This window comes from Prunus avium, chromosome 2 (genome assembly GCF_965620075.1).
Source record: "Prunus avium chromosome 2, drPruAviu1.hap1.1, whole genome shotgun sequence".
NCBI lineage: Eukaryota > Viridiplantae > Streptophyta > Magnoliopsida > Rosales > Rosaceae > Prunus > Prunus avium.
In genome coordinates this window covers 24,275,038-24,298,439 of record NC_142285.1, presented here as the reverse complement: position 1 = coordinate 24,298,439, position 23,402 = coordinate 24,275,038, and the positions used below count along the sequence as shown (strand labels likewise).

General features: G+C 40.5%; 1 protein-coding gene and 1 pseudogene across 1 annotated transcript; both read left to right on the top strand.

Annotated features, from left to right (window-relative positions):
- Positions 1-1,162: 1,162 nt before the first annotated feature.
- On the top strand, positions 1,163-6,580 carry LOC110764984 (uncharacterized; annotated as a pseudogene).
- Positions 6,581-7,402: 822 nt separating this feature from the next.
- Positions 7,403-21,009, top strand: LOC110764991 (uncharacterized). The gene is made up of 7 exons (XM_021968052.2): positions 7,403-7,515; positions 7,616-8,110; positions 8,196-8,339; positions 8,943-9,035; positions 18,903-18,950; positions 19,059-19,480; positions 20,210-21,009. The coding sequence occupies exons 1-7, from the start codon at positions 7,467-7,469 to the stop codon at positions 20,816-20,818; spliced, it is 1,860 nt and encodes a 619-aa protein (XP_021823744.2). The 5' UTR covers positions 7,403-7,466; the 3' UTR covers positions 20,819-21,009.
- The last annotated feature ends 2,393 nt before the right edge of the window (positions 21,010-23,402 follow it).

Sequence of the window (23,402 nt, the reverse complement as noted above, 5' to 3'; positions counted from 1 at the left end):
AACAAATTTGCATTTTCAGGAATTGAAAATGTGTCTAGTAGATTAATTAGAAAGCATCTTCAGAAAATAAAAACAATGAAAACGTGTCTTTCATTTTCTGGTTAGTACAATTTGAAAATAATAATATGTGAGTTATTTTTCAAGTGTATTTTGGCTAATTTATGTTCTAAAAAGATATTTTAACAAATAAAAAATTATATTATTTTTTAAAAATTAAAACTATATTTATTTCTTTTATTTCTTTTATTTTTTTCCTTTTCTTTTTTCTCCTCCTCCTATCTCTCTTCCTCTCCTCTCTCTCTCTCTCTCTCTCTCTCTCTCTCTCTCTCTCTCGTGCTGTCTCACTTTCAAACTGGCGATTTGTCATTGTCCAGTCGCTATGACTGGCGCCATCACCCCCAAACTCCTCCTCTCTTCCTCCTCTATCTAACCCACCCATCGATCAAGATTCGAGATCATGCCGGATTTTGATTGAAAAACTGCCCAGCCACTATCACCATCGTCGTGCCGATTTCGGTCACCTCAAGCCTGGAAAAGGTAGCCCTCTCCTCCCTGCATCTTCCCTCTATCTTAATTGACACAGTTGACGCCCACAGCCGTAGGCCTGAGCTCCGGAAGCTCCGGCCAAAACCCTCTCCCTCTCTCTCTCACTCTATCCCCTCTGTTTTGAGCGTTTCCCGTGAAAATGAAAACATTTTTTTTATGTTTTCTACAAGTACACGTGACTTTATTAATTCTGTTTGAAATTTGTTTATGTTTAAATACCTAGCATATGTGACTTTATTAATTCTGTTTGTAATTTGTTTATCATTCAATTTAGGCAGTATCAATATATATATATATATATATATATATAATGGAGGTAGAAGAAATTGAGGAGGATGAAGAAACTTATGAAACAATTTGGAATTTATTAATGGCGATTCAAGCAATAGCTCATGCTTTGAATGAGCTTATGATGCTTAGTGAAAATATTGAACGTCCATTAACCCCGCGACCAATTACTATGAAAGGATATAATTATATACATCATGTATTGAATGACGATCCAGAGCATTTTCGAGAAAGGTATAGAATGTATCCTGATGTGTTTCGAAAGTTATGCAGTATTATTAGAGAAAAAACATTCTTACAAGATACAAGATTCATTTGTGTAGAAGAAATGGTTGCGACCTTTTTGCTTATTGTGGTCAAAATAATAGATATTTTCTAGTACGTGATACATTTGGCCCATCGCACTTCACTGCTAGTAAAAATTTTAACAAAGTTTTAAAGGCCTTGAACACAATAGCACCAGAGATGCTAGCCAAACCTAGATCCGCGGTACCAGCTAAAATAAGGGAAAGCACAAGGTTTTACCCGTACTTTAGGTAAATGTGTTGTTTGCTAAAATATGAATATGGGTTTTCAATATGTTCAGATGATTTATTCTTCTCCATAAGGAGGTATATATAGAGTTTACAAGAGTGCTATACAAGGAATTAGATACAGGAAAGAATTAGGAAAGTATCTCCTAATTATACAAAGATTTATCAATTATATAAAATAGGAAAGTAAATCCCTTAATTAATCAAGGAAATAAATCTCCTTGATTAATTAGGAGACTCACGTCAACACTCCTCCTCAAGTTGGTGCATATACGTCACCAATGCCCAACTTGGTAAGTGAGTCATGAAATACTCTTCCACAAACAGCTTTGGTTAAGATATCTGCCAATTGATCTTCTGATTTTACGAATGGTAGGCGAATGATCTTCTTCTCAATTTTTTCCTTGATAAAATGTCTATCCACCTCAACATGTTTAGTTCGATCATGTTGAACTGGATTATGGGCAATATCGATGGCTGACTTGTTATCACAATGTAACTCCATTGGTTTTTCTAGCTTGAAACCCAATTCTGTCAACAATCTTCTGATCCATAGTAATTCACAAACTCCGTGAGCCATTCCTCGATACTCTGCTTCAGCACTAGACCGAGAAACCACATTTTGTTTCTTACTCCGCCAAGTGACTAGGTTACCTCCCACAAACGTGAAGTAACCTGAAGTAGAGCGTCTATCAGTAATAGAGCCAGCCCAATCAGCATCTGTATATCCCACAACTTCGAGATCTCTATTTTTTGAGAACATTAATCCTTTCCCAAGTGCTGACTTTAAGTATCTTAAGATCCGATCAACTGCATTCCTATGTGACACACTGGGTGAATGCATAAACTGACTAACCACACTCACAGCATATGCAATATCTGGTCTTGTGTGGGCTAAATATATCAACCTTCCAACAAGGCGTTGGTACTGTTCCTTATTGGTTGGTTCTTGATCCATGTCTTCACATAACTTGTGATTCATCTCGATGGGTGTATCAGCAGGTTTGCATCCAAGCATTCCTGTTTCAGTGAGTAGATCTAATACATACTTCCTTTGAGACAGACGTATACCAGTTGTGGATCTGGCTACTTCAATTCCTAGAAAATACTTCAGATCACCTAAATCCTTCATCTCAAATTCCTGAGACAAATACTTCTGCAGTTTTATTTGCTCTCCTGCGTCGTTTCCAGTTACGACTATATCATCCACATACACAATTAATGTAGTAAGGTTTCTTCCATCACGCTTCAAGAATAAGGTGTGATCTGCATTACTCTGTATATATCCAAAATTCTTCATGGATTTAGTGAATTTGCCAAACCATGCTCTGGGGGATTGCTTCAATCCATACAATGACTTTTTGAGCTTGCAAACTTGATTCTCCTTGGAATGAGTGAAGTTACATCCTGGTGGTAAGTCCATATATACTTCTTCTTCCAGGTCTCCATGTAAGAATGCATTCTTTACATCAAACTGATGTAATGGCCAATTGAGATTTGCTGCTAGAGACAGGAGGACTCTGATAGTTTTGATCTTGGCTACTGGGGCAAAGGTTTCTTGGTAGTCTATCCCATATCTCTGTGTGTATCCCTTTTCCACCAATCTAGCTTTATATCTTTCAATAGATCCATCTGCCTTGAGTTTCACAGTATAGATCCACCTGCATCCCACTGTCTTCTTTCCATGAGGTAATGGCACGAGTTCCCATGTGCCATTCTTCTGGAGAGCTCGCATTTCTTCATTTATGGCTTCTTTCCATTTTGGGTCTTCTAGTGCTTCGGTTACACTGTTGGGAACAGGTATGTCGGCTAACTGCTTCACAAAGTGTACCCGTGACTCAGATAATCTGGTGAGGGATACATAATTGTTGATGGGATATTTCCCCTTTGCATTAAGATCTGCTTCGTAGTGAACTGGGGGTTTACCACGATTCTTCCTTTTTGGAATCTGATATGTAGGCTCTGCGCCTTCTGAAATGCAATAAGTTATTTCATTAATGTTATCAGTTTCAGGTAGAGAAGTTACCTGAATGACGTCCTCAGCAGGTGATTGGTGTGGTACTGGAGCTGAAGCTCCGGAGCAGGCACAAACTCTTCAATTCTCTCCTCCTTAGTGTGATGGCTGGGATCGGACTGAAGTGGAACAATTTCAGAAAAAACTGGGGGGAGCGACCGGTCGTTCGGGTCAGGCGACCGGTCGCTTTCAGGCAGAGTCGTGGACGTGCGTGGCGACCGATCGTGAGAGGCATGCGACCGGTCGCTTTCAGGCAGGGTCGTTGATGTGCGTGGCGACCGGTCGTTAGAGACATGCGACCGGTCGCGTTCAGGCAGAGTTGTTTGCGACCGGTCGTTTTCATCTGGCGACCAGTCGTTTTCGTTGGGCGACCGGTCGCTAGAGGTCTGCGACCGGTCGTTCTGAGTCTGGAACGAATCTGGAAAAACGGCTGAAGGGAAAAATTCTGAAATTGGAGAAGTGTCCTCCTGTGCATCTGAAAAATAGATCTCGTGTTCCCGGAACACAACATCCATCGAAGTATAAACCTTCTGACTAGGAGGATGATAACACCTGTAACCTTTCTGATGAGGTGCATAACCAATGAAAACACACTTGTCGGCGGGGGGATCCAATTTGCTGCGTTGGTGATCATGTATGTGGACAAACACCACACAACCAAAAATGCGGGGTTCCAGGTTTTGGGTTGGAGGTATTTGGGTATGGTGGTGGAGTGTTTGAAGGGGGGTTTTGAACTGGAGGATACTGGAGGGAATTTGATTTATAAGGTATGCTGCAGAGAGGACGGCCTCTCCCCAAAAGGACCGAGGCATATTTGCACCAAAGAGTGAGGCACGAACTACTTCCAATAAGTGTCTATTCTTTCGTTCTGCCACACCATTCTGTTGTGGAGTGTAAGGACATGAGCGTTGATGTATGATGCCATTATCTTGAAAGAACTGATTCAGATCATGGTTGAGAAATTCTCCGCCATTATCGGAACGAAGAATCTGAATTCGAGTATGAAATTGAGTCTCTACCATGTGATAGAACTGTTGAAATTTGGAACTGACTTCCCCTTTGGTTTGGAGAAGGGAAACCCAGGTCATACGTGTGCAATCATCGATAAACGTGACAAACCATCGAGCGCCCCCTGGAGTGGGAATTCTAGCCAGGCCCCAAACATCAGAATGAACAAGAGAAAAGGGAACCAGACTTTTAGCTGAGCGTAAGGGAAAAGGAACACGATGGCTCTTGGCCAGTTCACAGATGTCACACTGAAAACTGGAAATATCTAACTTTGAAAATAAGGAAGGAAATAGCTTCTGTAAGTATCCAAACGAAGCATGTCCAAGACGGCGATGCCATAACCATACTTTGGAAGTGTGCTTCTCAACACTTGCACCCCCAATTTTGTAAGCTTGACTGAGGCTGACTTCACTGTCAGAAGCCAAGTCCAGATAGTAGAGTTTGCCCCTCCTAGTACCACAACCAATCGTCCTGCTGCTGAGAATGTCCTGAAAAACACAATGAGTAGGCCAAAAAGTTACAGTACAATTCAAAGCCGTAGTAATTTGGGCAACAGACAAGAGATTATGATGTAAGGATGGAACAATCAACACAGAATCCAAAGTGAGGGAGTCAGAGAGAGAGAGGGAACCCTCCCCAATTACTGGGGAGGGGGTACCATTGGCATTAGACACCACCGATTGAGAAGACGGTGTATGAGAGTAAATTTGTCCCGGATCAAAGGTCATGTGATCAGTGGCTCCGGTGTCAATGACCCATGTGTGTTTCTTTGAAGAACTATGCAAAACATAACTTGGGGAACCAGTGGTGGCAATTGTGGAGGAAGAGACGATATTCATTGCAGCGGAAGGATTTGAAGAATACGAGGGAAAAACTGTTTAGGGTTTCGGATATGTGTTTAGGGTTCGGATTCGTGTTTAGGGTTTCATATTCGTGTTTAGGGTTTCGGATTCGTGTTTAGGGTTTCGGGATTCAGGATACGAGGATACGGTTCGGGTTTCAAGGAATTCGATACGAGGGATTCGGGTTTCAAGAAATTCGATACGAGGATTTAGAGACAACCTAGGATCGATTGCTCTGATACCATGCTAAAATATGAATATGGGTTTTCAATATGTTCAGATGATTTATTCTTCTCCATAAGGAGGTATATATAAAGAGTTTACAAGAGTGCTATACAAGGAATTAGATACAGGAAAGAATTAGGAAAGTATCTCCTAATTACACAAAGATTTATCAATTATATAAAATAGGAAAGTAAATCCCTTAATTAATCAAGGAAATAAATCTCCTTGATTAATTAGGAGACTCACGTCAACATTGTTTGGTGCAAATTGTTTTATTCAATTTGTTTATGTTTAATAATATCTTTTAAACTTTTGGGTTTATTTCAGGATTGTATCGGAGCTATTGATAGCACTCATATTCCAGCAATGGTAACGGGACGCGACGTAAGCAACTATCGTAATCGTCACGGTACAATATCACAAAATGTATTAGCAGCTTGTAACTTTGATTTGGAATTCATATATGTACCCTCAGTGGGTGGGAGGGCTCAACTCACGATTCAAGAGTACTACAAGATGCTTTAACAAGGAGGAATGGACTTAAAATGCCGCAAGGTATTTTTAAATTTTCAATTTTTTCTTATAGTTTACATTAGGTCATACATTGGATACTAACATATGTGTAATCTATTATCAGGTAAATTTTTCTTAGTGGATTGTGGATTTCCAAATCAATGCCAATTTTTGGCTCCATTTCAAGGTGTTCGATATCATCTCCAAGAGTTTGGTGGTCAAGGTCGTGCACCTGCAAATGAAGTTGAGTTGTTCAATCTTCGTCATTCGTCCTTGAGGAATGTCATTGAGAGGATATTTGGTATATTTAAGTCACGATTTACAATTTTCAAGTCTGCACCTCCATTCCCATATATGACACAAACATAGATAGTGCTTGTGTAGGACTACACAATTTTCTTCGAAAAGAGTGTAGATCTGACGAATTTCCTGTCGAATTGGAGAACAAATCTTCTTCATCTTTATCGTTACCGGTTAATGAAGGGGATCATGAACTAGTTTTCCAAACACAAGAACAACAACGACAGAATGCTAATGAATGGAGAGTTGGTATAGCTTTGGATATGTGGAGAGATGCTGGGCACAATGACAACAATGAGAATGAAGGATAACTTGAATACATAATTTTATTTCATATTGTTGAAGGAAAAGATGTTATGAATTTGGTTTTTTATTTCATCTTTTTTATTTCATGTTGTTTAAATTTGGAGACAGCAATGTTATACATTGACAGCATTGATAGGGAGGAGTTTAATAAAGTCATGGCTTTGATGAGATCTCAAAGCAAACAAAATAAGGATGGCCACGGGCTCAAAGTTTCTGTGTGGAGAAGATGGAGGCCTACTTGAGCACGTCTTTGGTTTTTGTTTTTCAGGGGCTTGTCATTTTATCAGCTAAAGAAATTATAAAAGTCTGGAATAAAAGCCATACAAATCTTAAGAAAGTTTATTAAAAAATTATACAGAGGTCTTCTGAAAGTCTATCAAGTTCTATATGAATTCTAAAGTTCATCAAGTTCTATCAAGTTCTATATGAATTCTAAAGTTCATCAAGTTCTATGAAAGCTGGAACTTAAACAAAATCTTTTTAAACGCTCTAGAATTCTAATTGAATACACCCCCCTTAGTCGTTGAAGTTTTCATGATTTGTTTCGTAATCTCAATTCCTATGGAATTTTTTCGTTTTCTCTTTTCATTTTTTTGGGTATATAAGTAATAGATGGAATATTGGTATACTGACGTGGTACTTCCAGATATATTATAAAAAAAAAAAAAGAAAAAAAAAAGAAAGAAGGAATGTAACCCCCAACACACCAATGTAAAGAATGCTTGAAAAGAAAAGGCCTGATTCTTAATACACCAATGCACTCAACCCCCAACACTACTTTAAGGTGAGATCCTTTACTCTTCTGAGTTGTAAACTTTTATCTGAGACCTAAATATAAAAACAAGAAAAATAGCAACCCGGGTCAGCTTTCAGACGCTCGTATCAGTAAGAATGGTGAAACCTGTGGTTCCTGCCGATGCAAACTCATCATCCAATCCAGGTATATTGTTAAAACACTAGTAGACATCACATATAGTTGTTAAAACAAGAAAATGTATTAATATGATTTGAAATAATTAATTATCCAAAACTTTGGGCAGGATATGACGACAGAGTGTATGACTACAATCAGTGTAAGCCGTTGTTCGATGCTGTGTGGAGTGGGGATTGGAATAAAGCAAAGGAGTTTCTTACCCTACATCCCAATGCAATAAGAGCAAGACTTCCATCTACAAACAAGATAGCTCTTCACATGGCAACAGACCTAGAGCACGAGCATATTGTGGAAGAGTTGGTGCAGTTGATGTCAGAGGAAGACTTGGAAATAACAGATATATGGGGTTGGACAGCTCTAGCTTTTGCTGCAAATAGAGGAAATCTCAAAATGGTTGAATGCATGGTTAGAAAGAGCAAGAAAATACTTAGTATTCCCACTGGGACCAGCAATATGACTCCAATTATCTTGGCTTCTTTGAATGAACAATGGGATATCGTTGATTATCTTTACTCCGTCACTCCCCTCCAAGATCTAATGCCAGAGAAAGGACCATACGGCGCTGGACTTCTTCGCAACTTTATTTGTCTCATGAAATTTGGTAAGAGTTTTAATCTTTTAACAATGAAATTGATTACTCCCTTTTTTCCTTAATTATAAAACTTGTTTTTCTCTACTTCCATTAGGTAATGCTCTGAAATTAATTCAGCGTTGCCCACAATTGGTCTTTACCTTGGGCTATGATGGGGCATTCCCGATGCAAGGATTTATGCCTTCTGCATTCCCGAGTGGAACACGCCTCAAATTTTGGCAACGATGGATCTATAATTGTTAGTATCCACATTCTCTTTCCTCTTACAATTACAATTATATATTTTCAATGTTACATTGACCGTAATGAACCTAAGACTTCAAAATTGACTGCGCTTTTGAATTTGAGCCTTGAAACTTCAAAATAATATAGTTATTGATCTTAATGGGTAAGAAATGACAACTTCAGTGACTTTATCGGAGGGAGGGGTTCAAAACATCTGACAAAGAACGAAATGGAACACCCAGATGAGAGATGTGGAAATGCTGATTTGGTTTTTTAAATTATTGTTTTAACTTCTCATCTCAAAGAATTGGAAGGGGTTTGAGCAGTGGGTCTGTTGGCTACGAGGTTTGGGAAGACAAAGGAAGAAGATGAAGGATCAGAACTGTTCTTTTCTTTTTAATTTTCTATTTTTAATTAAGAGTTCAAGGTATTTTCACTCTGTTATCTAAGAGGACATGTGACAGAATATTAACATAGGAACATGGGGGGACATGGAGAAAGTTGACAACACAAAACATATATATGCAAATCAATTATGACGAGATATCCATAATTGTAATAGAAATAGTAATTCGAAATATATTGATTGAGGTTAATTACTGTAATTTTTTGGAAGGTATACACATAGAGCGTGCCATCAGTGATATTCATGTGAGTGTTCAAAATGAAGGAAATGAAGAACGTAATCGAATGAAGATCACTTGGTCAGGTATGTTGCGATTATGGTTTTATCTGGTAAAATTTAAATAATTTCTTCTTATGTTATTGAACTCTTCGCACTTTGTAATACTACCGTCTGTTTGTTTTTGCGTTAAGAATACTGTAGAATACTAATGTTCATGAGCAAGTAAGAATCTGTCATTGCATAGTACTAGTTGTGAAGGCAATGGATGGAAACCAATTGGTACTAATATGTGTCTGACAATAATTATGATATTTAGGTATATGGTATCCAGCTCTCTACCAGATTTTCTTCAATGTTAGAGCAAGCTCAATGGACCCATGAACCACATTATCTTTCTTCACCAGTCTCCATCAAGTTATTGGAAGGAGATCTTGATTAACATGCTCCGTATTTTTCAACCCTAGACCACCTCTGTTCTTAGGACAAATAGTACTTGAACTGACAAGAGGCACTTTCCTTCTCCTATCAGTTGATCCCCAAATAAAGTTCTTATTCAACCTATCCAACTCCCTACAAATTGTCTTGGGCAGTTTAACCGTGTGCATAGTATATAGATCGGGATAGTAGAAGTAACAGACTGAACCAAAGCCACTCTGCCAACCATAGAAAGGGATTCAGTCTTTTATTTATGTCGCTAGTCTTCCTTCCTTGAATTAGTGGAACACCCAAGTATCTTCCCAAGTCACTGGTTAAGGGGGAACCACATAATTGAGAAATCTCCATCGCTTTAACTCTCTCAATATTAGGAGAGCAATACTCCACAAACTTCTCAAAATCCACTAACTCTGCTTGGACATCTTATAGAAATAATCAATACTACCCTTGCTCATAACCTTGGCCTGTTTTGGAGAAGCTTCTCCAAAGAGAATTACATCATCAGCAAAAATAAGTGGGAAAATGGGTCCCCTTCTTAGCTGCCAAAACTGGTTTCCTAAGTTTCATTATGACATGATGTTGAAGAATATGAGCTAACTTCTCAAGGCATAAAACAAGATGATATGGGGGCAAAGGATCCCTTTGGCGCACCACACTTTTCGGAATAAACTTCCTAGTCATCTCACCATATGCTAATGCTTAGAACTGAACAGTATTAACACAGTTTAAGATCAAATCAAGAAACTTACCACATAAACCGATTTCCTGCAGTATTGCTCATGATAAAGTCCCACTGCAACTGATCATACGCTTTGGCTAAATCTACCTTCCATGCCATAAAAGCTTTCTTACCTTTGGCTCCTCTAAATTTATGCAAAATCTCATGCGAGATAATAATATTATCCATAATTTGTCTCTCCAGGACAAAGCTCAATTAGTGAGAGACACCAACTTATTCATGAAAGGTCTTAATTTGGAAACAATAATCTTTGAGATGACTTTATAGATCATATGGCAGAGACTTATAGGCCTTAGTTGCTTCAAAGAAGTAGGCTTGTCCACTTTAGGAATATGAGAAATCAAAGTATTATTGAGTCCCTCAGGAATGTTCCCACTATTAAAGCAGTTTTGCACCAAGCACACCACATTTCTTCCATTGAATAACAATTTTCTTCATTTCCTCCTCGGAATCAATCCATTAACCAGATTATTCTCCAACCCTTCTAATTTATTTCTTCTTCTTCTAACTATTGTAGATAAGGGAAAACTTTGTTTTTTAATCACCTTCCTTTAGCCACAAATTTCTAGAATTCTGTTTGCAATAAAGTTCCTCCTGAGCCAAAATATCATTGATTCATTAGTCTTCTTTTCGGGAATCCAAAGATAAGGGCTATGCCTTCTTCACAACGCTTTGAATACCATCCAATCTAGTCAAAGCTCGTTTTTTCTTTTGGAATAATGCACCAAAAACCTCATGGGTCCAAGTTCTGAAAATAGGGGTGAAATTTTGAATTTCTTTTTTTTTTTTAATAAAACCATTTATCAGGTGACCAAGAATTCTTCAAAAAATCCAAGCCCAACCCTTCATGCATAAGCCACGTAGCTGCAAATCTGAAATAATCAACTACCGGACTTTGTTGGTGTAGGTGGCTTGATACAAGTGATGATGAGTAAGTCCCACATCGGAGAATACAACAATAATTTACAATTCAAATATAGGTGGTCAACTCCTAATTGGACCAAGGCCTTTAAAGTTAAAACCTAACACCTAGAGGTCCATTAGGCCCTTGGTCTCCCAGGTGGTTAACGGGGGTATAATAGGTTTCACTGTTGAAAAGTGCGGGTGTTGTGAATAGGCAGGTTACCAGGAGATTGTTATAGTGTATGTGGCTCGATACAAGCCGTGATGTGTAAGTCCCACATCAGAGAATATAATAATAATCTACAGTTTAAATATAGGTGGTCCACTCCTAATTTTACCGAGGATTTTAAGTTAAAAACTATACACCTAGAGGTCCAGTGGGCCTTCGTTCTTAGTGGACTCCGTACAACAATTGGTGTTGAGTTGTGTGAAAACACTCCAAGACCTTGTTGTTAAGGCCATCTCCAGTCAAAGGGCTAAATGTAGTCCAAGGCTAAAAATTTAGCCCCTCAAAATATTAATTTTTTAAAGAATAGTGTAGGACTAAATTTTTCCATCTCCAGCCATGCAGGGCCATATTTTAGGGTCCTTCATATTTTATTATTTTGAGAAAAACTATGGTACAACACTCATACTTTCCACAACTATATATTGTTTAATTTAATTAAACTACTATTTGTAGATAATATTCCATATATGACACGTATACATTGATAAGAACAAGATTTCTTATAAGATTTTGTGTCCAAGAATTTTTTATAATTTTTTTAAACAACACTTGAAAACATTTAAAAAGGTGACCACATTTAAAAAATAATAATGAAAAGAAAAGGGATGGGTTTCAATGGTCTGACCTCCAGCGGTCATGACCAATAATTTTTTCTTAAATAACATGAATTGAAAACATTAAAAAGGTAACTAAATTTTAAATTAAAAAAAAAAAAAAAAAAAAAAAAAGGATGGGTTTCAATGGTTTGACCTCCAACGGTCATGACCAATAATTTTTTATACTCTTTTCTTAAACAACACAAATTGAAACATTTAAAAAGGCTTATATATATATATCCAGTTGACGTCATCGATGACGTCAACATGCTTTAATGTTGGCTGTTGAAAAGCACATGCATCGGGCTCACTAAAAATTCGGCCTAGGCCAAAGCTGGGCTACATGTGGCCCGATTGGAGGGCTAAAGGGCCAAATGTGGCCCTCCAAATTTGGCCAAAATTTTGTTTAGCCCATGGCTAAAGATGGGTTTTGCATTATTTTAGAGCTATATTTGGGATATAGCCCATGGCTGGAGATGGCCTAATGAACTATGCAACGACACACATACAGACCCCTTTAGAAGCATACACACCACAAAGAGAGACACACAAGAACACAAAGATTTATAGGGAATCGTCCTCATGCCTGCGTCCTCTTGGTGATACACCGAAGAAATTCACTAGTATGTTAGAACAACTTTGGTTACAATCAAGAACCCCCTTATCTTTCACAAGAACCATAGCTCTCTTTTCTCTCACCCTTGCCCAAATCATTTGATGCCCTTGTAAACACCCAAGAATTCGCCCTCTTGAATTCTCTTATGTCTCTCTCAAAAATTCTTACTCTTTAATTTTCTCCTCTCTTCTCCTAATTAACCTAGCCCTAAAAGTCCTATTTATAATTCGTAGAACTTGGGCTACAAGTTAACTAGGAATAGGAAACTAACTTCCTATAAATTAGGCTAGAAAACCGTAAAATAATAGGAAACCATGTCAAAACACGCCAACAACGCCAAACCAGTGTGCAACACTGTTCACATGTCTACCAATTGCCTAGAGTAGAAATCAAGACTTGAGCTCTCATTTGCATGGCCAAAAAGACCGGTTGATTGAACACAGCTCCTCCGCCTTGCGATTTCTTCTTAGTCCTTGCTACTCATCTCATGCAGTCCCTTAATTCCCTTCTTCTCAGTCCTTGCTACTCAACTAATATGTGTCGAGACAAGAATTATGATATTTAGGTGTGTGGAAGCAAATATTTGAAGATCCTAGGTCAAATAATTAGTCATATCAATTTGGAGATTCTTGCAATAATTAGGGATTTGATTCTAATCAAATTCCTGATTGATTCAATCTCTCTAAATTAGGAAATAATAATTCCTTTCTATGTGAGGGATTATTCTTCTGCAACCCAAGCCACCAAGACTCCTATAAATATGTGGCCACGCACAAGACACGAGGTACGTCTAAAACTCTTTCCTTTAAAAATGAAGTTTTGCAATTACCTTTGCCGTTCTGACCCCACTAATTATGGGCTCTAAAACAATGCAGAAGTCAAAATGATGCAATTTCTTCAAATCGTTAATTGTACCAGAAAATTGGTCAACACAGCACCTCTCACATTCCAAATTAAAACTTGGGCAACATTAAAATTTAGGGGAAGGGGAAAAACGCCAGGGACACGCCCATCATCAATCATCCTCCATACACACTTCCTTGGCCAATATATTCAGGAAGGATAGTATCCATGTAATCTTGTCCAGCATCATTGAACTTTCCAACTCCGACATTAAGGCTTTCAGGGACACAGGAGGTCTAAGAGTCTACCACATCTATACAAAACTCTCTGCCCATTTATATCATACACTGGAATCACCCTTATTAATACGGCCCCCTCCGCCTCTTCGGTAGAGGCGTCACGTCGAGGGCATCCTCGATCTACCTCTTCCTCGTCATCTGGAGGTGGACCGTACGAACGGCCTCCACCTCCGCCGCCCTCTTCTCCCTACGGCGTTCAGCCACAGTCACCTCATCCACCAAAGTTCCTTCGACCTGACGGGGAGGCTTCATCCTCAACCTCAAGGGGTCTCCCTTTTTCTTCTGCTGAGGCGCCCGAGACTCCAGCCGCCTCCTCATCACATAAGACATGGCCCTACCTTCTGCCACTACACAAATAACAAGTAAATGAAGGAACAACATACAGAAAGAGACAATAAGTGAAACTTGAAGAACGGCATCACTTACTTTTCTCTTTCTCTCTTTTGGCATTCTCGGCCTCGGTGATCAAGCCTGCCATGAATAGGTTGCCAAAGTCTAGCAAGGTCTTGAAGTAACGCTCGTCTTCACCAATCTTTCCCCGAACCGGCTCGATCACCTCAACATCTCTCTTCGCCTCAATGGCTAACAGCTATCCACTTCCACCACTGTTTGTGCCTGATAAATCACGGCCATAAGCTGGCCGAAGGAGCCCCTTCTCTCGGCCCTGGCACTTGTTCGTAAAAACTGAAACGCAGCGTTTCGCCAGGGTACTTCGCCTTCCTAAAGACAAAAGAAGAAATGCTAAGGCATGATCATCTCGGCCTCAAGCGCAGGCCGAGGCCGAGGCCGAACAAAATCGCGGTCAAGGCAGTAAAGTCAGATCGTCACGTGATAGCAGGGACCCAGGCTTCATTTAATGAAGTAGTGCCTGTTTAATGAAGCAAACCCATTGGCCACAAAGAAGCATTTAATGCATGAGGGAAGGTGGGAAGTGACTGAAGTCAGGATTTGGTGATGAGGATCAGAGTGATTAGACGTGGACATTCTCACAAAAATTCTGACAGCCTGAGATATTGGTTCACCAGCTATCCAGGCCATAAATGCGTCTCCACGGCCAGAAGCTCAGAACCCACGATCAGGAGCGGCGGCCGAGATTCACCGGGATTTCTGGGGTCACACCACCATACTTCACGAGCCCAAATGTCGATTGGACTGCCCACTTGCTTCAATCCAGCTCCACTATGCGTAAATTCAGCCTGGATTACTCATCCAGGGACTCTTCCTATAAATACAAGACTCGAGCTACATTCAAAGGGTTCAACACCAAAAACAAAGCCTCCCACGTAGCAACTTATTTTTTCCTGTAATGCATTTTCAATATCTTTACTTGCTTTCCTAGGAGTAGTGTTAGATTGTAAGGAAAATCCATTCATCAATATATCATACGACCCTTGATTTTCAAGGCGCCGGAGCACCATCTTTGTTGTTCGTTCACTCACCCCATATATCACACGACCGTCGCTCCCTGAGCAGCGCGCCGGAGCACCGCCCAAAACCACCACCAACACCATCACTCAACGGCCTTGTGGTTCAGGCCGTGAACCTAACAGCCGAGACCAGTTCCTCTTTCGGCTACAATCGTTTGATTAGGAAGACGAGTTCAAACAGGCGCACCACTTATCCATCCAACACTCATCAACACATCGACGCACGGTAGACCATGCTAGCACGCCCGCGCACAACCGCACCGCACCCAAAAGCGGGAAACCGCGTGTTAACGCACATCCCCTCGGCCCGGAACTCCAGGCCGTGAGATTTGCCCAGCAGACAACCACTAGACTTTAAGTGCCCCCAAAATCAGTAGGCACTTATGTATCCCCTCCTATCCCAATGCTCTCAAACTCAGCACTCTCAAGCTCTACAGTGGAGCTCCCCGAAGACAATTCTCCCTCAAAAACCTTTGGGCTACCACTACATTCGGATTCGATATCTGACATCTACAAAACAAAGGAGAAAGAAAACTAAATGCCATTCCAGAATCAAACTACGATCCTAATGCTTAAAAGCTCATGCTTATCTACGTTCATACACATTCATACATGTTCATGCAACAATTGAAGACATGCCACCAATTTGATTCAATTTGAAACAAAACAAAGCAACATACCTTGTTAGTACGGTGGTTGGAAGTTGCGGGAAATTGCCGCCACCTTGAAATCTTCGCCAGAAATCGCCGCCGTCGCCATGATATGCTCGCCGAAAATCGCCTCTCTCAAACTCCGTTTTCTCTCCAAATTCAAAGTACTCCTCTTACTGTCCCTTCGTTCTATTTATAGGACGAACCTAGCATCGGGGAAACGAAATGACGCGGCCCCTCAAACCCCTCCCAACACGTGTCACCCATGCACAGGGAAGCCTAAGAGTCGAAACATCCAACCTGGAGGGACGTTTCAACTCTCAGATTTTTCGAGCACGCAACACCATCTACATACGGCAGGCGCACAAGGGGTCAAGTCCTCACTCACCTTTCGTGCCGAACGGTAGGCGCACAGGGGTCGAGTCCTTACTCACCTTTGGTGCCGAATGGGAGGCACACAGGGGTTGAGTCCTCACTCACCTTTCGTGTCGAACGGCAGGCGCACGGGGGTCGAGTCTTCACTCACCTTTCTTGTAGAACGGCAGGCGTACAACGGTTGAGTTCTCATTCACCCTTCATGCCTAACGGCAGTCACACATGGTTTGACCTCTCACTCACCCTCTCACGCGTTCGGCATCTACTGCTGTTTCTTCCACTCTCCCAAGCTCCCCCTTGCTCAGGGACTTGGAGGGACTATATGACTACCATTGGCAAGCCACGAAAAAAGGGAACAAAACCCTCGCGTCCGGGTCAGAATGCCCAAGACACATGCAAATCCCCAACGAAGAAGTCCCTTCTCAATCGAAAACTTGGGGGACTCCTGTTTGAACCATATCTGACCCTCAACTCACATCATGACACGTGGAAAGAGGACATGGCTAAGGTCAACCCTGTGGCTCACACCGGTAGATCAATTAGGTATGAATCGGCGTCCACGACCGATTTACCCTTCAAGTTCATCAATCGGCAAGCTCTCCCGAACACCCCCCTTGAACATACTATCGGTACCAGCTGCCGAACAACCCTCGAGCATGTGTTCAGCATGCCTCGCTGATCCTGCAGGACAACCTCGAACCTCCAGCAAAGACATGTCAGGACACGTGTCAACCACTAAAGACACTCCCACAAGTCCCACATCGAAACTAAGTGCCAAGTGAACACCCAATACCCTCAATAAATAAGGCCTCTGGCCCCAAACACAGGGTGTAAGATCCCACATCTACCAACGGAGAGGAGTTGATGTGCCTTATATGTACATACCCACCTCCATCTAACACGAAGCCGTTTGGGAGCTCACTGGCTTTGGATTCATGGGAACTTTGAAGTTAAGCGAGTTGGGGCTAGAGCAATCCCAGGATGGGTGACCCACTGCGAAGTTGCTCGTGAGTTCCCAGAAACAAAACCGTGAGGGCAGAGAAGGGGCCCAAAGCATACAATATCGTGCTACGGCGTAGCTGATCCCGGGATGTGATAATTTGGAATCAGAGCCACTCTGCCGTGTGATGCGAGTGTGTTGATGAGGACGTCGGGCCCCCAATGGGGGTGGATTGTAAGATCCCACATCGACCAATGGAGAGGGGTTGATGTGCCTTATATGCACATGCCCACCTCCATCTAACCCGAGGCCTTTTGGGAGCTCACTGGCTTCGGATTCATGGAAACTTCAAAGTTAAGCGAGTTGGGGCTAGAGCAATCCTAGGATGGGTGACCCACTGGGAAGTTGCTCGTGAGTTCCTAGAAACAAAACCGTGAGGACAGAAAGGGGGCCCAAAGCGAACAATATCGTGCTACGGTGGAGCCGATCCCGGGATGTGACACAGGGCAAGACTTTTTACTTGACTTATGCTCCCACATTGGCTTGCTCTTAGTAACTAACTTTGGCATCGGAGGGTCTTCGACCGGCACCACACCGGTGCTCTAGACCTCACCTGCTGTTTCTCTCCTTAGCCCAAATCCAGCATCACACCCTGAGGAAGGACGCCCCTACCGAAGACCCCTATGGTCAAACTATCCACATCACCTATAAGTTTGCCCTATTTCTATTTGTCTAGTTTTGGCGCGAACACCCTTCATTGTTAACTGCACTCCCATCATATCATACTCATTTGTATTACCATTTGATGGGACATTTGCACCAAACTCCTCATAAGCTCTTGTTAGGTTTCTAAGCTTTCTAATGTAGGAAATTTACACCTTCACATTCTCACATGCTCTGGCATGTGTGGTGAATTTTCTAGCTTAACACATGGACAACACATGTTGGGTGACGTGAAACACGTGTGATCGTTGGGCTTTACATGTGGGCAAACTCGCTTTGATACCATAAGGGAACCAATTATGTCCAAAATGCAAGACGTATCAGAAGGATTCAATTGAAAGACCTTTTCAACATCCTTCAAGCTTGGTTTGCGATTATCAAGGGTCCTGCCTGGAAATGGCATCAAGAATTTATTTGGGACATTATAAAGATTGCATGCATAATTTTCCACATCGCATGCATATCATATGGAGGACGCTTCCGTCGAGCCTGAACGAGACACTGTGAGAATGTGAAGGTGAAAATGTTAGTTAAAAAATCTTGCAAAGGCTTATAAGGTGTTGGGCTACTCCCCCCATTGCCAATTGGTTTTGGGGTGTAACCTCAACTTCCGTCAGACACACAAATCATTCATGAGTATCTAATTAGTCAAAAGGGACATGTCCATTTGCCCACATTACCGTCTGAAACGATATTATTAAACAAGTGGGCGAAATATGGAGCCGAATTGAATTTTCTATTTTTCAGAATTTAATTAACTAAATTTAAATGTCCTTGAAATTTGTGTGCATGCTCATGCTCCGAATATATAAAAGACGTGTGGATGAACAATCGTTTCGAAAAAATAACTGGAAAGTTGTGTGCGTGCTCATGCTCCGAATATCCGCGAGTAGGCGAAAAGCCGCGCATATTTTGCGAGGGAGGGAGTCCCAGAACAGCGTCATGTGGCCCTTTTGTTTTTCCGGATGCAACACCCGGTGGGATTAGGGGTTATTCAGCCCAGCCCACTATACATGTTCGCATCCATGTGTGTATCTAAATATTCCTTGCACCCATTTTATGAAACTTTTCAAGTGAGCTAATACTTCTTCCCTTCGCATCCCTGTATGTATTTAATTAACAGAGATGCGTACAGTTTTCACCATCTCATATTTAGATTTTGAATTTCCATTGCAGTGGCAGGTTTCTTGCAAGGTTTGAAATCAAATCTCCTTGAACTTTTGGGTATGCTACAATTTCTTTTCATCCTTCCTTTGTTCTCCATTAATTGTTTTAGCAATAAATTTTTTCATGAATTAGTGGTATGACATGTTTTTTTCAATGCCAACCTAGGAATCAACCGCATACGCGAAATAAAACAGGCCCACATTCAATCACTTGAACTCCTACATCACATATGTGAACTGATAAAACATTCACATAGCAATGATTATGTAGTTCCAGCAATTTTCAGAGCTATCCAGCGAGGGATGTTTGAGTTTGTTGACAGTGTATTGCAAGCAAGACCAGATCTCGCGTGGATTAATAATCAAATGCGAAGGAACCCCTTTATGCTTGCAACTGAATGTCGCCAAGAAAAAATTTATAGCCTTATTTATAGACTCGATAAAAGAAAAAGAACATTGATTGCAACTTCGGGTGATACGTCTAACAATTGCATGCTACATTTGTCCGGGATGCTATCCCCATTGGCGAAGCTCAATAATATCTCAGGTGCAGCTTTGCAAATGCAGAGAGAACTGCAATGGTTTAAGGTCAGAACATATTCTATATAATTCAGATCCTGTTTTGTTTGTAAATTGTGGGAATCGGCCTTGGGCGCACTCTATAGTAATTTTTTAATCGGAATGGTCTGCTTTCAATTACAGCTCAAAGGTCATTTTGCTACAAACTACCTAAAATAATAAATCACTAAGACATCTAACATTACATGTCATATGTATATATACTGTGAACATTTTGTTTTTATTTTCCTCACTGAATATGACTTTTCATACATATTATTTTTTTGTAAAACAAATAGACCGATACTGTGTATTTGCATTACATATTGCATCTGCAGATAGACGGATACTGTCTTAAACAAACTAAAGAAAATCGGAGTTAATTAGATGAAAATAAATTGTTTGGGCTGAAATGAGTCATTTCATGTATTGAGTGCAAGTTTTCGTTAGAGAGAGTGTAAAAAGGTGGTCAGCACAGTTGCATTTAGTAGTTTCTTCATTCCAATATTGAAAACTATAACCTTTAATAGAAACTTCAAATGCAGAATGAGAAGAAAAATTGGAATAAAGGTAGGCCCTAAGATGTCTTATTCAACTTACTTTACGGTCAGCATGCTAGTCTTCTTGTTACCTCTGCTCTCTAATGGTTTGGATTTGTATGGCTTCTCTCAAATTTTCAAAGATTTAATGGTGGATTATTGGAAAAATAGAGTAATAATCTTTTACTCGTATGAATATTTTTGTTCAACAAAAATGTAGGAGGTCGAGACTATTGTATTACCCTGGACTAAAGAAGCTACTAATCATGATGGTATGACGCCGCGTGAGCTGTTTACAAAGAGCCACAAGGAACTGGTGAAAGAGGGAGAAAGATGGATGAAAGAAACTGCAACTTCTTGTACTGTTGCAGGTGCTCTCATTATCACCATCATGTTTGCTGCAGCATTCACAGTTCCTGGTGGAAACAACAGCGAAACAGGCTTCCCAATATTCTTGCATAAAAATTTATTTATGGCTTTTATAGTTTCAGATGCAATATCGCTCTTTTCATCTACAACTTCGGTATTGATGTTTTTAGGAATCCTTACATCGCGTTATGCAGAAGATGATTTCCTCAAATCTTTACCAACAAAGATGATAATAGGCCTTTCCACCTTATTCATATCTATTGCCACCATGATGGTTGCCTTTTCTTCCGCCCTTTTCATTATGATCCATGAACAGTCGTGGATTGTTATTCCAATGATTTTCCTTGCTAGTGTTCCAGTCACCTTATTTATTTGGATGCAATTTCCTCTTCTAGTTGAGATGTACATTTCTACTTATGGACGAGGAATATTTGACAGGAAAGTGAAATCAAGGGCGTAAATTCTTCTACTTGGAAGAGGAATATTTGATAGGAGTGAAATCATGGACTTAACTTCTTGATGGTACTGTAAGTGGTAATGTATAACTTTCGTAATGTTGTAACTTCTAAGAAGCTTGTATGCATTGTCCATGCCATGTATGTGTTTGGCATCCTATAATAAAACTGAAAGTTCAATATCTATTTCATTTGTTCTTGTGAAGATATAATTGTTGGATAAGCTTTTGCTTCGCTCCCCTCACCTCCCCTCCCCATATCCCTGATAATATGTTGTGATTCTTGGTGAAGACAAGCGTGTGAGAAAAGAATTTGGGATAAAGTCTTGAAGTTGTTTGACTTTGTTTTGGGCTCTGCCCGTTACATACAAAGATCGAGCAACGAAAAGAACAAGTCAAAGGCGCCACCATGGTAAAACTTCTGTACCCTGGCAATAGTAAAAAATGCTTGACTGGATCTCAGAACTAGAAGATTATCTTAACTCAGGTACACATTTTTGTTTATTAACAGGGAAAATAACAAATCAGAATCAGCATTCACACATACACCGATCCAGTTTCTGTTTTTGTTCCTTTCCTCACCCTGGCTTGTATTAAAGAATGCTTGGAATTAAAAAATGCGGTCCTTGTTTCGCCAATACTTTAACACATTTAATATATATATATATATATATATATATATATATATATTGTAGTACAAGTGATAGTCTAAACTCACACATAAAACTAAAATGTCATGGTGATTCGAACCTGAAACCTCTAGTTTGTAAGATAAATTTGTTGTGAATTAATAACTAACTCACTGCCCTTTTAAGATCTTGTTGTTGATGGACTTTAGACAAAGAACTCAATGATGGATGAGTCTTACACACACACACAGAAATTAACCAAGCACAAATGACACAAGTGTTTATAGAGGTTCAGCAAATTGCCTACATCCTCTTTGGTGATCACCTTGAGAAATTTCACTAATGAAGATAGGTTACAACTTTGGTTTACAAAGGAAACCCCCTTAGAACACTACCCTCACAATCTGTTTCTCTCACACCCTTGCTCAACACCTTGATACACTTAGAGAACTCTCTTGCTCTCTCCTTGGCTTTTCTGAAACTCTCACAAGAAAAACTCCAACTTCTGCTCCAGCCACTTCCTCATTATCCAACTTGTTTTCTCCTCTTGTGTTATCTTACTTCACCCCATTACCTACACAAGCCAATGGACAAGAGATAGGATATCTGATTGTCCTCCACGTTCTTTCCTTTTAGTCACCACTTAGACTAAGGGTCAGATTAGGTAGGTAATACAATCCCACTCAGCCACCTCCATTAAACCAGAAAATGGAGAGGAGATTATTCAAAATAAGATAGCCAATTAGCCATGAGTGCTCTCCCAACTTATCCAGCACGTAGTCAACATTCATTTAACTCAGAAGTGACCCACTAAGCTTCTGAAATCATGTGGAAAGCGATAGCCATCGAAAACACAGTTGAAAACACGTAAGGAAACGTCACAGCACGACTGGAGCGACTGGTCGTCAGGAATGGGCGACCGGTCGCCAGAAGTTTTCCCTCCAGACTTTGAATCTGCTTCTAAGCGACCGGTCGCAAATGTCAAGCGACCGGTCGCTCATGCTCCTGCGACCGGTCGCAAAGAACTAGCGACCGGTCGCTCTTCAGTTTTGCTCCAGACTTCGAATCTGCTTCAAAACGACCGGTCGCAAATGTCTAGCGACCGGTCGCTTTTAGGCAGATTCAAAATCATCCTTTGAGCGCCAAAAACTTTGTATCCTTTTAGGTGAGCCATTTTTCCAACAATCTCCACCATGGCGAGCCTAATACTCCTTGTGGACATCATTGCCTTCCAGGACATCTGTAATGTCTTGAGAATCGCCCTGATAACTCTCAAGAACTCCACCTCAATCTTTAGCATGTAACAAGATTGAGCAAGCTCAAACAATGCTTGAACTTTGCTGCTGTGACTGGCTTTGTTAGGCAATCTGAAGCGTTCTCATTTGTATGAACCTTCATTATTGTGATGTCTCCATCATTCACCCAATCCCTAATCCGGTGGTATCTCACATCAATGTGTTTGGACCTCCCATGGAACACTTGATTCTTCACTAAGCAAATAGCACTTTGACTGTCACTTAGAATCACTGTTGTGTAGATACAGCTGCACCAAAATGGATTCAGTTGCATCCTCAACTTGTGATACTCGCAAGTGCACGAGCCGTTCGGTAGTATAGCGTATGTAAGTGCGAGGTCGATCCCACGAGGATTGGTGATTGAATGATTCAATTCATTTTCCCTACACAAAACAAAAATGAAAAAGAAAGGAAATAAATAAAACAAGGAAGAAAGAAAATAACTAACTCAAGCAGATAAGTTCCCAAGTTCAATTAGATTAACGGATTGATTCTAGCTAATGTATGATTAAGCCACGGTGTGTGGTCATAACCTTGTGTTCCTAATTCCCTAATTTGATCATTTGTTGTCTAACCTAAAATTAAGCATTAGGAACCCATTAAGCATAGAAGAACATTTTAAACAACCAAGCATGTATCTAATCCCTGTTGTCGAATGTCCATACA

Excerpts from the sequence above, each read along its gene's own strand:
- LOC110764991 (XM_021968052.2), top strand. The coding sequence starts at position 7,467 with ATGGTGAAACCTGTGGTTCCTGCCGATGCAAACTCATCATCCAATCCA. Across the intron at positions 9,036-18,902 it reads AATGAAGATCACTTGGTCAG|TGGCAGGTTTCTTGCAAGGT; the intron begins GTATGTTGCGAT and ends TTTCCATTGCAG. Across the intron at positions 18,951-19,058 it reads AAATCTCCTTGAACTTTTGG|GAATCAACCGCATACGCGAA; the intron begins GTATGCTACAAT and ends ATGCCAACCTAG.